We start from the raw sequence: 16,036 nt of genomic DNA, 5'->3' as shown, positions 1-16,036 counted from the left end.
TTCCAAAGGGAGGTAACGCTCGTCGCAGTTAACTTGCTTTCACAAACTTGTCAAAATGGCGGGTACATCAAAACGACGGGAAGAAGCTCCAGAGGAAATGAACGTAGAGCATCTTGAGGAGTTGATTCGGCAGCACGAACGCCAGCAGCCGACAGAAGAAGAGAGGAGGGCTGTCAGGAACTTACATTCAGAAATTAGAGAGCAGCTCATTGGTAATCTTTTGAGCTTTTTGTTTCCTTGTTCGAAAAATGCAGGAGAGAAACAGAAAGGACGCAGGAAAACTAATTTCCGACTCTGATTAGATCTAGGAGTTACGTTCATGTGTGTTTCAGTTAGAGTACTGAAGTGTTTTACGACACTGAGTAGAGCCTAAGTATTTAAAACCATTAGTGAGTCATTTGTTTAGCCGTTACATTTGATGTGATTATTCATGTCTCTGTTTCAGCAAACCGTGAGGACATTACAGGAGATGGATTGCAGACTGTCTTGGAAACAATAGAACAGAACTTTGCAAGAGGTAATGCATTATTTCATCTTCTTGCAGAAAGATGTAACAATTTCAATTTCAAAGAATGTGGCAATTCTTGTTGCTGTGCTTGTAAATCGTTAAATCAGTAAATGTGTACACATTAAGCACATACAGTTTACAAGAACAAGTGTGTTTTGTAGACTTGTTGTAATGTTAAAGCTAATAACAGCCATTTGTGAATATGAGACATTCAAAGTTGGCAACTTTACTCAAGCATTTAGATCGCATTATGTATACTGTGCTTAGTTGAGTTAAGGTAGAGGCTATCCAACTTCAAGTGAGGAATACTGTAGGTGGAATTCTTTTAAATCAGAAAAAGGCACACACACAAAATAAAAACAAAATAAAGAATGACAATAAAAAGGAAGGTAGAAAAAAACAATTCAAAGCATGCACTGGTGTGTGAGACATTGCTCCACTACTCCCATTGGGAGTCCCAAAATTCATTTTTCTCAGTTATCATATTTTAAGGCCAAAAAAAAATGTTGGTTTAGGGTAACATGACCAAAACAAATAGGGTTGGTAGGTAGGCCTTTTTATTCTTCTGTAAAAAAAATTTTTAGTTGACCTCATAATAATATGAAAACATCACAAACACCATTTTGTCTCAAGCTCTTGAATTGTATCAAGTTCAAAGGAGGTTACTTCCTTTAGTCTCGGTATGGTTTGCAAAATGTGCCAAAAGTTTTTGTTTTTTTCTAGAAATGAAAAAAAAGTGTTAGGGTCGGCGGGAACAAAAAGAAACCAAAAACCAACTTATATTTTGTTGTGGCCTAAACATTATTATTGACAATAATTTGACACAGATCGAGACAGTCATAAATTGTTCCAACTAGTTCAATCCAATTGGTTATTTGTCCTTGCGGAATATCCATGCAGAAACCTGAAGCTAAACTCGTCTTCCTTTACCAGTGCAGACACCCAGAGAGGCCGTGAAAGATGCCGAGAATATACGCCTGCTGTCTGAGATGCAGCGCCAGAGGTTACAGGCCTATGACATCAGTCTGGTGCGATTCTTACCCGCCGAGTTTGCTGAAAACTTGGTACGTCAACCTGTTCTACATTCTTGGTTCCTTGACACATTCTAATACAGTAACAGTGGAACCCCCATTTTAAGACCTCCAAAAATCTGAGAAAATCAGGTCTTAAAAAGGAGGGAGTCTTAAAATGGGGGTAACAACTAACATAGAGATTATGAACAAAAAGTCTGAGAAAACAGGGTCTTAAATTGGGGGTCTTAAAATGGGGGTTCCATTATATCTATTCTCAGACATGGGATTCTTCCGTAAATTTACGGAATTCCGTAAATTTTTAGGCTCCAGGGATCATTCTTGAGATTCGTGCAAATCCGCTGAGAAAATGTTGGGGTATATGTAGGTATAGACCCAAATTTTTCGTCCGGTCCGCGGATCGTGACGCTCCATTCCATACTATTCTTGAACGGTTGGTTCCTAAAACGGTCAGACTGTTGCTGGTCGATCCGTATGGGAACGCGCTCTTTGTCTCCTACAGTCACCGTTTCAACGTTGCAATCGGGGATTCAGTAGAAGCATACCGTATGAGAATGATTCGGTGCCATTTTTACATCGCTTCGAGCCACCTGCCAAAATGATGAGGAAGCTAAAACGAGACGAAACCGTTCTAGCCCGGGAAATTGACCAGCAGAAGTACAAGAATAATCTCTGGAGATTCGACTGGCTCGATGAAGTTGTATCATTGAGCTGGAAAGACGAGAAAGGCCAGAAGACACAAGACGTGAAAGTTGGCGATGCTTTAGACTTGATACATGCTGTGTTTAACACAGTGCCACCACACCATTGTTGTCTCCATGAAAAAGACACTAAACTTGCAGTGGACTCTGACAAACTATTTTCTACTCATGGAAAACAATTCTGCTTTAATTCAAGGTGAGGTAAAAAAAAAAAATCAATTTTCTTTCAAATGTTTCTCCGCTGTTTGAATTGTTGTTATTGCCATTGATATAGAAGCCACTAAAACACTAAAAACCTTTAGCTTCTGGGGGCAAAGCCCCCAGACCCCGACCCGGGGCGTTGCCCCTGGACCCTACTGGGGGCCTTCTGCGGCCCCCAGACCCCCAACTTTTTTTTCCTTAATTATCACTTTTTCTGAATCCCATGTCTGATTTTGTGAAGCTTGTGTTGTGGGTTTTGAGGGTGCAAGGGAAGTGGTTGCTCGTACATTTAAGTGAGTTTCTCTTTGTGTGCATAGAAATATAGTATGAGCAAACATTTTTGAGACCGAGAGGGAAGTAAATTAGTAAGAAATTACTCTGTCACTGGTTTTTTTTTTTACATGTAGTCAAGTTTTGTGTGAATTGAGACGAGGGTTGTGGTGTATGTATGTGTGTGCGTGCGTGTGTATACAGCGATTCAGACAAAACTACTGGACCGATCTTCATAAAATTTCACATGAGAGTTCCTTGGTATATTATCTCCAGACTTTTTATTTTTTATTTTTTTTATAAATGTCTTTGATGATGTCATATCTGCCTTTTTGTGAAAGTTTAGGCAGCACTGTCACGCTCTCGTTTTTCAACCAAATTGGTTGAAAGTTTGGTCAAGTAATCTTCGACAAAGCCCGGACTTTGGTATTGCATTTCAGCTTGGAGGCTTAGACATTAGTTACTTAGTTTACTCATGAAAGTTGTCATTAAAATCGATGTTTTGCAAACAGATTTGAAATTGATTGCATTGTATTCCTCATCTTCTCCTGAAATAAAAAATATATAGATATGTCATGTTTACTCAAAAAAAAAAAGTGCTCAGAATGAAAGAAAATGGGGGTACAGTAAGTACTATGGACGCGTGCCGTCTCGGTCTACGGTATGGTTAGCCGAGACTATCTGAATGTAGTCTCGGTGATGATTGGTTTGTGGTGTTGATCTTGACTAAATGTTTTTATATCGCTTCACGTGACTTGTTTTTAATTGTGTTTGTTCTTATTGCTTATGTTTTAGTGAAGAGCTGAGGGAAAATTATAATTTTAAACATCTTGAAAGTAGATGTACTTTTCTGTCGCATTCTACTGCTTACTGATTTTCTGGTTTTCATGGACCACAGAAAAAGTATACAGTAGAGAGTCTGAGGTCGCAGGTGGACAGAGGACCACTGTCCAGCAAGTCATGGAGCATGCTGGGAGCTCACTGTCAACACTACTTCAAGAAGTCTCCTGCACTTCATTTCATGTGAGTAACTTCAATGGCGTGATTGCAAGGCTGAGTCTGGTTGATGCCCAAGACCAGTTGTTTGTGGTTGTACAACTCTTTATTGACTGCAACTGACAGATAAGAGTGGTCTCATTTGGTCTGTAATTATTATAATTTTTTAATATTTTTTTCCAAACAAGAACAACATAATTAAACAATGGACATTTTGAAAGTCATACCTGCTGAATTTTTTGTTGTATACAGTCAAAAAAACATACACTCAAATCATGACATCTCTGCATAACCTAACTTATTACCTAACCAACTCTTCATATGAGGAATTATTATGATTGTTTGTTTGAAAAAGTGGAGGTACTACATGTAGCTGGTACATAGGAAAACAGCACCAGCTCAGGGATTGGCTTGGGTTTTGTCCAATAGAGGTCCATTGACTGACTCAGTCATGAATCAATCAGTCATTTTGCAAACCAATCAGTCAAGAAATAAAACTTTCCTTCCTCCACGGGACCGCCGCAATTGTGCATTAGGGCAGTGAGGAGAAACTTCTGAAAGTTGTTTACAATGTACAAATAAGAGGAAAATTCAATTCTTCATGTTCTTGTTTTTTCCCAATGGTCTTACCTGAAGAGGAATTTTAAGTCTTAGGACACAATAACAAACACAAAAGTTATTAAAACAACTTGATGGACAGAAAAACTACTCTCTTTTTTATCAACTCCACAGACAATGTCTGTCTTTCCTCTCTGACACACTCACTAGATTGGCACATTGACTAGAATGGCATTTTAGGGGTTACATTGGCACATTGTAATATTACATTTAACTTGACCAGAGTGGCATATCAGGGTTAGATTGACACATAATTTGAACAAAGTTAATTTCAATTTGACTAGAAATTCACATTGAAAATAAAGTCTGAGTATCTTCTTTCTTTCTCTCTCATTCACACACACACCACCACCACTTGCTACAAAACTGCAAAAGCAGCATGGTGCCTTGGCTTGTTGTGAATGATGTGGTGGCAGACATTCGATCACGATTTTCGCCAAAATAAGACGAGCTGACTGACTCTGCTGCTGTTGATGGGAAGCCAATCCCTGCCAGCTATATCATTATTCCAACTGATGAATGGTAGTGGCTGCACTCATAATGCTGAAAAGGTTTTCACCTCATGTGGACAGGTAGACAAATGTATATGACACAGGCCTGAAAGTGGCGAGTATTTTACTCGCCATGGCGAGTAGAACATGTAAATGACGAGTAGAAATGTTAATCTACTCGCCAAATGCGAGTAAAGTTGCTGGAACAAATGGTTGGTTTGGCAAGTAAAATTTGCTCTCTGGCTAGTAAATATGAGAAGTACTAGCCAAAGACCAGTGCCCCATTTTGTGGACTTTTAGGGCTGTGACAACTGACATGATCAATACTTCATTTTTGTTTTTGTTTTGTTTTGATATATATATTGGCAAGTGTGCACTAGTGTTGGCTGATGTGACTACATGTTTGTGTTGTTGTGTTATCAGGTGTGGCACCTTTGAGCGAGGAGAAGTGGTCAAGAAAGTTGTGGTCAGGGCAGAGAGACGACAGAAAGACAACGAAGTCGGCAAGACAACAGAATTGAAACAGGTGACCCATTGCTTCAGCAGATAATGCACACACACACACACAAATGTTCCTTGTTTACTGATCCCCTGACCGGCTCTATGTTTTTCTTCCCAGCCCTAAAACTTGATGATAATGACAGCTTATATAGCGCGAACCACAGTAATCTATGCTATAGATCTAATCTACAGTATAATCTGGTTGTAACAGCTAGAGTCATTCAATGACACGTCGAAGAACGAAGCCACAACCATAATGTTTGAGTGTGACACTAACAAGACAGCATAATCTGATTGTTACAGCTAGAGTCATTCAAGGAAATGTCGATGAACGAAGCCACAACCATAATGTTTGAGTGTAACACTAACATGACAGCATAATCTGATTGTTACAGCTGGAGTCTTTCAAGGACACGTCGAAGAACGAAGCCACAACAAAGGAGGTGGAGGAGGTACTGGCCACGCTATGGCGTACCTACGAGGCTAACCAACGTAAGTAGTCTGGGCAATGCAGGGAGTGATGGTTTAACTTGCCCAATTGATGATGTTGGGAAATAACGCTGTCAGTGTCAATGTTTTATGGGTTGTGGAAGAGTGGCTTTCCCTTGTTTTCACAGAAACATTGAGGCAAGCCTACAATGTCACATGTTGTTTGCCTCAGTAATTCTATGGAGAAGTTAAGGAAAAAGAAGGGTAAACAACTCCTCCACAACCTATAACAGAGTTATTTTCTCAATTCATCTAATGACTGGGACAAGTAATTGTACTTGTTGGAGAAGTCAAATAGTTTGCAAGTTGCAGAACCAACAATCCCATGCTTCCTTCCAAGAAAACACAATAGTTGTGTTACGTAAGGAAAAGGAAGTCCATACCAAAGTCATACAAGTATGAATATGATCTAGGTTGCTTCGCACTGCATTTTGTCTCTCGACCTTTATTAGTCTTTTACTTCTATTTATTAACCCACAGTCACATGGCGACATGCAGTGCATCTGTGCTATGTCAAATATTTTGATTCTAATGGGGTGTGTGTGCAGGGAGTCCCATATGTTACTTTGAGTTTGTGGTGAACCCTTTCTCCTTCGGACAAACTGTGGAGAACATCTTCTACGTCTCCTTCCTGGCCAGGGTGAGTTGATTTTGCCTTTTGTGTCACCCACATAAAGGGGGAGGGTGTGCGTGGGAGGTGGGTAAGGAGACTCTGGGGGTGCATCATGTAGTTTTGTTTACACTGATGGTGCCAGGCTGAGGTTTTTTTTCTTCTGCATTCATAAGCTGAAACTCCCATGTACCTTCGTGGTTTTTTGTTTTGTTTGGTTTTGCACGAGTAGGTTTTTACGTGTATGACCGTTTTACCCCGTCATTTAGGCAGCTATACGCCGCTTTTTGGGGAAGCCAGGCTGAGTGATAAGAGGTCAGGTTGGGGGAAGCTGGGTTGTGGCACAGTTGATGTGTGACGCATGCTACTGATAGTGATGGTTTGGTGTGGGACTGATAACATGCAGTTAGACAGTCCCTTCGTATGGATCTGAATGCCGTCTAAAATCATTGTGTCGCTTGTGTCTTCTGAGCGAGCTTCTAGACAATTTGTCAGATAAGTTTATTTTCTGTATTATAAGTGTTTTTCTGTCCATTTAAGAGACTGCTGGGTCAAAGATCATTGACTGTAACGTTTTCTTTTGTCATAATTAAACGTTCCAAGAACATACATTTCTTGTTTTTTGATTTTGGTATATAATCTTTATTGTCCTTTGGGAATTCCCTCAAGGATTTTAGGCTGGTTTCCCTGGGGATAGCTTGCAGCAACAGAATTGCGCTACCCAATTTTTTATTTTTTATTCCTGCATGCGTGTATTCATGTTTTCCAAGGCCAGAGACTTTCGCTGATGCTGTGACCTTGGGATCTTTATTGTTCGTAGGTTCGCTCCATATGTGTGTGCATTGCATTGTACAGTGATCTCACATGTGTGCTTTCTGCTTCAGGACGGATACATTAAGCTTGATCTGGACGATGATGAGCTGCCTGTCTTGGGTGAGTGCTTCAACGACATTGGCAACAAAACTTTGTACTCTCGCACACATACATGATATCTATCTCTTTCTCTCTCTCTATCCTTCTCTCTCTCCCCCTCTCTCTCTTTCTCTCTCTGGTAAAAAAAACAACTTGCTTGAATGCTTTTGCCACAACCCTAGTAAATAAAGAAGTATCTTATTCTCTCTCTCTCTCTCTCTCTGTCTCTCTCTCTCTCTCTCTCTCTCTCTCTCTCTCTCTCTCTCTCTCTCTCTCTCTCTCTCTCTCTCTCTCTCTCTCTCTCTCTCTCTCTCTCTCTCTCTCTCTCTCTCTCTCTCTCTCTCTCTTTGTACACCCCGAATTGAAATGGGCCCAAGGCCTAATCAATAAACAATCCAGACTCCAGACTCTCTCTCTCTCTCTCTCTCTCTCTCTCTCTCTCTCTCTCTCTCTCTCTCTCTCTCTCTCTCTCTCTCCCCCCCTCCCTCTCTGTAAAATGTATGTGGACATGTAAGCAGAGTAGAAATCCATACAGCTCACCCACACACAAAACACAAATGGAAAGACCAAAAAAACAACTCTTTGCTCTTACCTTTTTAGTTGTCAGGCGTGTATTTTCATGCGCACAAGGAACTCCCTTGTAAAAAAAGAAACGCAGACTACTTGAATCTTTTATTTGTTTGGCACATAGAAAGCTTTACCCTGGAGTCAGTTAGGTACACTAATACCCCCACCCCACCCACCCCACAAAAAAAAAGCTTGAGTTATGAGTCAGTTGGGTACACTACCCCCACCTACCCCACCGAACCCTCAGAGAAATGTACCTCCGTTTTGAAACAAACTCCCTTTTAAGACCTGGTTTTTTCAGAGTTTTGGCATTCTTGAAAGGAGGGCATTGCTGTAAAACAGTATTTGCTTGGCACATTACTTGAGACATTTTCTTTCCATTTTAAGTAATGAAATTCATGCTTTAAATGTTGTGGGTTTGCTTTGCGTCACACAGAGCCAATGGAGAAGACTCAGGAGGAGAACAGAGGAGGAGAGGGCAGGGCTCGGAATCAGATCGTCATCTCCATCACCCCTGCTGAGTGGAAAGTGAGTCTGCCAACAAACTTTTTTTTTTTTATAGTCTATCCCTGCAATCTCTGTGCAAATCTGCAAGTGTACCTGCCGGAAATATTTCAAGATCTGAGGGTTATGTCGCTTGGCTATGTTGGGCTTCAATACGACTTTGGTCAGGCATCAATCCACAATCATCACCTCCAAGTTTCAAAATGAAGCCTATCAATGTGAAATTGTTTTTTGGTCATACAGTAGTTTTATGTAGGTATGCAGGAAGCCGGAATTCCAGCAATTGTTCTGCCCAACAGTTGCTGCAAGAAAGAACATAGCAACCCCCTTTTAAGGCCTCCTAATTTAAGACCCTACTTTTTAGATCTGCTGTTCATAACACCTGTAAATGTACCTCTATTTTAAGACTCCCTACCTCTTAAGACCTGATTTTCTCAGATTTTGCAAGTCTTAGATATGGGTGTTCCACTGTAAAGGCCTGAGCCAAGGCAGACTAACAATCTTCCCATTTATTGATGGCTCTCAAAATGAATTCTGGCAGAGTTTTCGTTCTCTACATGCACCAATATTTGCTTTTAAACAAATTCGTTTTAAAAAAAGGGTGCCGTACTGTTTGGCAGCTGGCTTTCCCCAGTGAGCAAGCAGCCCAAATTTCCATGAGGGTAACCTCTCAGGACTATATCAAATCTTATTAAATTACATATTCTTACCCCAATTCTCATAAATGCATTGACTTCAATCTCACATGCTAGATGTCGAAAAACTACTCAAATTACCTGCCCTTGCAAGGGTGGTAACCAGGCTAAAAACAGACGCCATAGCCGTTGCTATGCCCTGTCCCACCTGGTTACCCATAACCCACCGCGCACCACGTGAGCGCCGGCATCCGGAATAATCATTCGAGACTTCTCAAAAACCCTTAGGAAATTAAGTAGCGGGGATGGATGGGAGGGTATTAACTATGAGAATTGGGTAAGTATATTAATCAAATGAAAATTTACTATTGAAATTTTCCATTAAATTACATATTCTTACCCCAATTCTCATAAATGCAGAATGGTCCTAAAGGCGGAGGGAACTTACTTATGTCCCTGAGAGAACCTATCCTGCAGAAACTAACGAGGGCAAGGAAATGGCCCCATCAAGTTAAGAGCAGGAGATGTCCAGGAGGTAAAAAATCAATGAACACGTCATCAGACCTCCAAAGAGCTGTTGGCAAAACTTCGCATAGGCGAAAAGAACACCACCAACAAGAGAAGAACCCCAGGCTCTGGACTCCTGAACACCTGTAAAGGAACAGAGGGAGGACTGAACGCCTCCACCACCCCCCCCCCCCCCACACCCCCTGTGTCAATAAGCTACCACTCATAGGACTGTCCTAAGAAAGTAGCAACACCTCTTGCGAGCGTCAATTCTTCTTCTTCTTCTGCGTTCGATGTTAATCGAGCGAGCGTCAATTAAGAGAAGACTCTTTCACCTATAGTGTAAAGAGATAAGAACATGAGCTTTTGGCTCTTAGTTCCAATTGACTGAGCGCAAATTAAAAAGGATTTTAACCCTTACGCTGGTTGTCGCGACATATGTCGCGCTACTTTACGTATACCGTCACCTGGTTGTCGCGACATATGTCGTGGGGCTGTGTCAGTCTGTTTGGTCGGTTCCGATTACCTCCCATGGATGCGAAAACCTATCCTTAGATCTGTATTCACTAGAAATAAGGTCAGTTGGGCCCTGAACCTGTAGATCCAAGTTCTGAAGCACATTTGAGTAGGCGAGTGTCAAAAATACAGGGCACCCAGCTGAGCTGTTGCACATGCTCCAAAATGGCTGCTCCCATAGATCCACGGCGTGATCGCAATGTTTTTCAAGACTTTTTTGATGATTTCTTCGCCGATCCCGATCTTGACGAAGTAGGGGAAGAAGCCTTTTACATTGATTTACAAGATGTAATGCTCGTTGGGGACATTATGGACCTAGATCAGGCCCCAAACAACAGAGACTTCGAAGCAGACGTTCAAGAAGGTTGGAGTAGTGAGTGGGGGGAAGGGGCTACTGTCAACATGCCGTTTGATCGTGAAACTGTTTTGAATGTCGGCGAAGATTTTCCAGAAAACCCACAGCCCTTGGATTTTTTCCGACTGTTTGTTGGTGATGAAATGATCGATCTGTTAGTCGAACAAACGAATGACTACGCTCAACGAAAAATTGACGCTGGAAATCTAAAGCCACACTCACGGTAAGCCTTTCGTCATCGATTTTTGCTCTCTCTCTGTGTCTCTTGCAAACATGTTTTCTTCCGTTTCTTTCTTCTTCCTTTTTGTCCAGGTGAAAAGTTTGTTTTTACTGAAAAACGATATTAGACTATTGATATGAAAGTAGTTTCTGTTCATGTGTGAGTGCTCAAGCAGAAGTGTGTGTCTGGGTTGGCGTGTCAGTGTGTGTGTAGATCTGTGTTCGGGTCGGGCCCGGCCACGAGTTGTTTGTGTGGGGCAACAGAATAATAGACTGTGACTGTGGTTATTATTGGAAGAAGAAGAAGAATGAACTATGACTGGTTAGTATTAGAAGAAGAAGATTGACAAGCAGAATGCAGTCGTCAACTGGGTCAGGGATCTATAGTTAGATCTATGACTGGATGAAGTGTTTATAAGTGTGTTATGTTTGTTTGTTGGTATGTGTGTGTGTGTGTGTGCGGGGTAAGGGGGTTGTATGTGTCTTTGCATATATGCATGTGGATGACTGTGTGCACTGTATGTGGGATAGTTGTGTACGAGTGTGTATGGGGGGGGGGGGGGTTGTTGGTGTTTATATGTATGTGGGTGAGTGTGTGCACTGTATGTATGATGCCCATGTATGAGAGAGAGAGAGAGTGAGTGTGTTTGTGTGTGTTTTTAAAAAACAATATGAAATAGAACATTTATTATTTCATCTCCATTTTTCAGGCTACACCGCTGGTTACCTGTCACTCTCGACGAGATGAAGGTTTTCCTGTCGCTGGTTATTGCAACAGGCCTGGTCATCAAGCCTACTATTGAAGAGTACTGGAGCCAGGATGAGATCACCTCCACTCCTTTTTTCACAAAGAACATGTCCCTTGTGAGGTTCCAGGCTATTCTCAGCCACTTCCACCTTGTGGACAACACACGGGCCAACCGCGCAGACCCCCTGTACAAGCTACGGCCATTCTTCACACATCTTCGCACGCAATTCGTCGAGGTGTACACCCCAGAGCAAGACATCAGCTTTGACGAGGCGACATGTCCATGGAAGGGTAGACTGCGATTCCGTGTCTACAACCCAGCAAAGCCAGATAAATTTGGCATCAAGCTTTATGAAGCCTGTGAGGCGAAGTCGGGTTATGTCATTTCCATGGACGTCTATCAGGGTTCCACGCCTCGCACAAACTTGTGTGAGGCTCTTCAACTTGATGAAGACTTGGGCACTACCACTCAAGTCGTGCTGGGTCTTCTTGCCTTTGGCGGTCTTTTGGACAAAGGTCACAGAATTTTCATGGACAACTACTACACCAGTCCTGAATTATTCAACGAACTGTACCTGCTCAACACTTACGCCTGTGGTACAGTTCGAACATCCAGACGCGGCATGCCTGAGGCTTTCAAGAAGCAGAAACGAGGAGCTGACACCATCAAGCTGACGCAAGGACAGACCATCTTCCGGCAAGCTGAGCACCTTCTTGCTGTGAAACACCACGACAAGCGTGATGTGCACATGCTGTCTACAGTGCACCTGCCTCAACATTCCAAGCTCGACAAAGTAAATGACAATGGTGACCCCATCTGGAAACCACTCTGCATTGTTGACTACATCAAGAACATGGGCGGGGTGGACACATCTGATCAGGTCATCAAGAACTATTCTGTGTTAAGGAAGACCGTCAAGTGGTGGAGAAAGCTCTTCTTCTATTTATTCACAGTTGCCATGTGCAATGCCTACTTTCTCCACCGCAAGTTTGCTGGTGTGTCCCTGTCGCATCATGAGTTCCGGAAGCTGCTAGTCCGACAGCTGATCTCATCTTCTCCAGAAGCTCCGAAGCCAGTACCAAGAGGAAGGAAAGCAGTCAACCCCCCCAGACGCATGATTGGTACGCACCGGCCAACCTACAACACCGCCACAGTCGGTGCCAAGAGACAGCGTCCACAACGTGACTGTGTGGCCTGCAACCCAGTAAGGCAGAACAGAGCTGGCTTCAAGAGAAAGCAGTCTGCCTATCAGTGTGAAAAATGCCAAGTCACTGTGTATTCCCCACTGTTTTGAGGTTTACCACACCAGAAGTGACTACCAAAGAGTCCTCGGGCAGCAGATGGGAGCAGCAGAAGGTGGTCCGCGTGATGGTGCTGGTGACAACTGAACTGCTATAATGACATCACCTGTACTCTGCCATTCTGTCGTGCTATGCAGTCTTTCTTGGGACATTGCAAAGATTTAGTTGTTTCTATTTGTTTTTTTGTTGTACGTGTACCTGCAGTTACATGGACAACCAATTGAAACGTTTCTGATGTGAAGGCGATTTTCACCTGGATTCTTACCTGGATAACTCATACCTACAGTTACCAATGAAGATACTGATACTTGTGACTCCTAGTCTGAGATACTGTACTAGTGTGTGATGACTGAATATCCTTTTGTTGGTGACTGTGGAGTAATTTATGATCAACTGCAGCTTCATTCTGAAAAAAATACCTGTCATCCTTCATTTTCTCCAGGTGCGTCAATTACAGTTTGCTACTGACCCTCCAAAATTGTGTTTGTGTTGTTCCTTGTTCATTTCTGTACAATCTTTATTCAACATGTATTTTTCAAATATGCACACACAAAAAGATAACACATTCTTTAAAATATGACCGATTTTCTTTATTTTTCTCTCTGTTAATTCACCAGTGGCTATGTAACATGTGTTCCGGAATTGCACCAGTGTAAGGGTTAAAACTCTAACCAGACAGTTAGAAAACGGAACCATAAGTTCCAAGGCTACGCCCTCCGGTAAACCCCAACAACTCTTGTGCCTCACTGCCCTCTGGGGCTCGCCCAGAGTAAGAAGAACAAAGTCCTACGCGTTATACAAGGGGACGCCTCTAAACCTCTTAAAACAAGGTCCTTTGATCATGTCCGCAAAAGCGCCATGAACATCAGAAGAGAGGCCTAATTGTTTCAAAGTAGCTGAGATAGCCGAGATGCCGGAACCTCCAAGAAGAGGCCAAACTGCCCAGAGCCAAAAAAGAAACAGAGGTGATTAACCACCTGTGCAATAAGTATATTAATCAAATGAAAATTTACTATTGACATTTTCCATTTTATCCTTATCCTTAAGCAACAGGGTTACGAGTATTCTTTCGCTCTTTTGGGGAATTTGGACAGGGTGGTAGTTGACTATTGTTATGTGACTGGTTTTTTGAGTGACCTCTGCCGGCTGTCACATTGTTGAATTTTGCCAGTAATGTTTTGCTAAAAGGAAATTGTATGGATGCATGAAGTCACATGATAAATTTCTTGTATTTGAGAAAAGAAACTGATTGTACATTATTGTATTTTCTGCAGGAGGTCATTGAAACGTTCAACATCCAGCGACCCCTGATCAAAAATAGACCAACCAAAGTACAGACCAATGGGCAGGAGAACGTAGCTGGACCGTCCAGAGCACGCTAGTTGATCGCATGATTGCTGAGTTTGTGTTTTGTGCGGCAGGGGTCATGTTGACTTAGAGTGATTTCTGTTGGGACACAAAATGAGACCTATTTTGCTCAGTCTGGAAAAATGTTAATGCAAAATTGTGCAATAAGCACAACGCCTGGTGTGGTCTGTGTGGGGGTGTATGTATGTGTGTTTTGTATGATTCAGTGTGTGTGTGTGTGTGTGTGTGTGTGTGTGTGTGTGTGTGTGTGTGTGTGTGTGTGTGTGTGTGTGTGTGTGGAAGAGCTTCGGATGTGGGGTTTTGAAAGAAGTTAGTGAGTTTAGGTACTGAGAACCGCAGTTTCAGAGTAACTAAATATTGAATACTTGGTAATGTATGTGTATGCAAGATTGTGGACTTTGTGTCAGAAGATACAGTGTAAGCAAAGAATTTGTGTGTTGACAGTGTGTGTCACAGTGTACATGAAAAGAAGTCTCAGAGTATACTATGATGGTGCTTGAAGTACAATGATCGTAGTGTAGGGATTGAATTTGTTCTGCCATTCAGTGGAGCCCCCCTTTTCAGACCCCCCCTCCAATTCAAGATTCACCCCTTTCAAGACGCTACTTTCTCACATTGTCTGTTCATAACCTCTGTGAGTTTACCCCTGTTTTGAGAATTCCTCCCTTAGTAGACCTCACTTTCTCACATTGTCTGTTCATAACCTCTGAGTTTACCCCTGTTTTGAGAATTCCTCCCTTTGTAGGCCTCACTTTCTCACATTGTCTGTTCATAACCTCAGTGAGTTTACCCCTGTTTTGAGAATTCCTCCCTTAGTAGGCCTCACTTTCTCACATTGTCTGTTCATAACCTCAGTGAGTTTACCCCTGTTTTGAGAATTCCTCCCTTAGTGGGCCTCACTTTCTCACATTGTCTGTTCATAACCTCTGTGAGTTTACCCCTGTTTTGAGAATTCCTCCCTTAGTAGGCCTCACTTTCTCACATTGTCTGTTCATAACCTCAGTGAGTTTACCCCTGTTTTGAGAATTCCTCCCTTAGTAGGCCTCACTTTCTCACATTGTCTGTTCATAACCTCTGTGAGTTTACCCCTGTTTTGAGAATTCCTCCCTTAGTAGACCTCACTTTCTCACATTGTCTGTTCATAACCTCTGTGAGTTTACCCCTGTTTTGAGAATTCCTCCCTTAGTAGACCTCACTTTCTCACATTGTCTGTTCATAACCTCTGAGTTTACCCCTGTTTTGAGAATTCCTCCCTTAGTAGGCCTCACTTTCTCACATTGTCTGTTCATAACCTCTGTGAGTTTACCCCTGTTTTGAGAATTCCTCCCTTAGTAGGCCTCACTTTCTCACATTGTCTGTTCATAACCTCTGTGAGTTTACCCCTGTTTTGAGAATTCTTCCCTTAGTAGACCTCACTTTCTCAGATCTTGGGAAGGTCTAAAAGTGGGGTTCCACTGAATGCATTGTTTAACTCATTGTCTCCCACGTACGGATATATCCGTACCCACTCATATGGCTCTATCTGACCAGATACGGATATATCCGCTTAGACTGTTAGCTTCAGTTGCTTCCTGTAACGTCCATCTAACGCCTGCATTCCAGCGTGTTGATACACAGTTACTACAATTCTGAGTGACCTGCTGCAGCACAGCTGGTCTTGGCTAAAATAAAACTTGGTCAGCATAGGTGGGGTAGAAAGTGTTAATCTTTGTACATAATGATGTTGCAGTTTTTTCATGAGAAAGAAATCTCTCTTTTGTCAATAAAAGTCTTACTAAATACTGCACTGTCAGGTTTTGTTTTCTTTGAAATGTGTTACGTGTGTCACGATGACAAGTTGATGTGTGGAGAGACTTTTATTTATTTTTGTATCTCAATACCATATAGACATGATAGTAAACAGACAATACACTGACCAGATTCCGCATTGAACACACACCAGGACTGGAGATACTTTGCTGAATGTGTGTATGTGTGTGAATGGAAG

General features: G+C 42.1%; 2 protein-coding genes across 2 annotated transcripts; both read left to right on the top strand.

Annotated features, from left to right (window-relative positions):
• The first annotated feature begins 19 nt into the window (after positions 1-19).
• On the top strand, positions 20-15,833 carry LOC138982164 (non-structural maintenance of chromosomes element 4 homolog A-like). Its single transcript, XM_070355388.1, has 10 exons — positions 20-212; positions 446-517; positions 1,442-1,572; positions 3,610-3,734; positions 5,240-5,342; positions 5,713-5,809; positions 6,355-6,446; positions 7,301-7,349; positions 8,332-8,423; positions 13,956-15,833. Exons 1-10 carry the CDS (start codon positions 56-58, stop codon positions 14,061-14,063), a joined length of 1,026 nt encoding a protein of 341 aa, XP_070211489.1. The 5' UTR covers positions 20-55; the 3' UTR covers positions 14,064-15,833.
• LOC138981374 (piggyBac transposable element-derived protein 4-like) lies at positions 9,956-12,778 on the top strand. The gene is made up of 3 exons (XM_070354265.1): positions 9,956-10,635; positions 11,342-12,631; positions 12,676-12,778. Exons 1-3 carry the CDS (start codon positions 10,223-10,225, stop codon positions 12,776-12,778), a joined length of 1,806 nt encoding a protein of 601 aa, XP_070210366.1. The 5' UTR covers positions 9,956-10,222.
• Positions 15,834-16,036: the final 203 nt, after the last annotated feature.

This window comes from Littorina saxatilis, linkage group LG12 (genome assembly GCF_037325665.1).
Source record: "Littorina saxatilis isolate snail1 linkage group LG12, US_GU_Lsax_2.0, whole genome shotgun sequence".
Taxonomy (NCBI): domain Eukaryota; kingdom Metazoa; phylum Mollusca; class Gastropoda; order Littorinimorpha; family Littorinidae; genus Littorina; species Littorina saxatilis.
The sequence above is the reverse complement of the archived record's forward strand: the minus strand, read 5'-3'. Positions and strand labels throughout refer to the sequence as shown.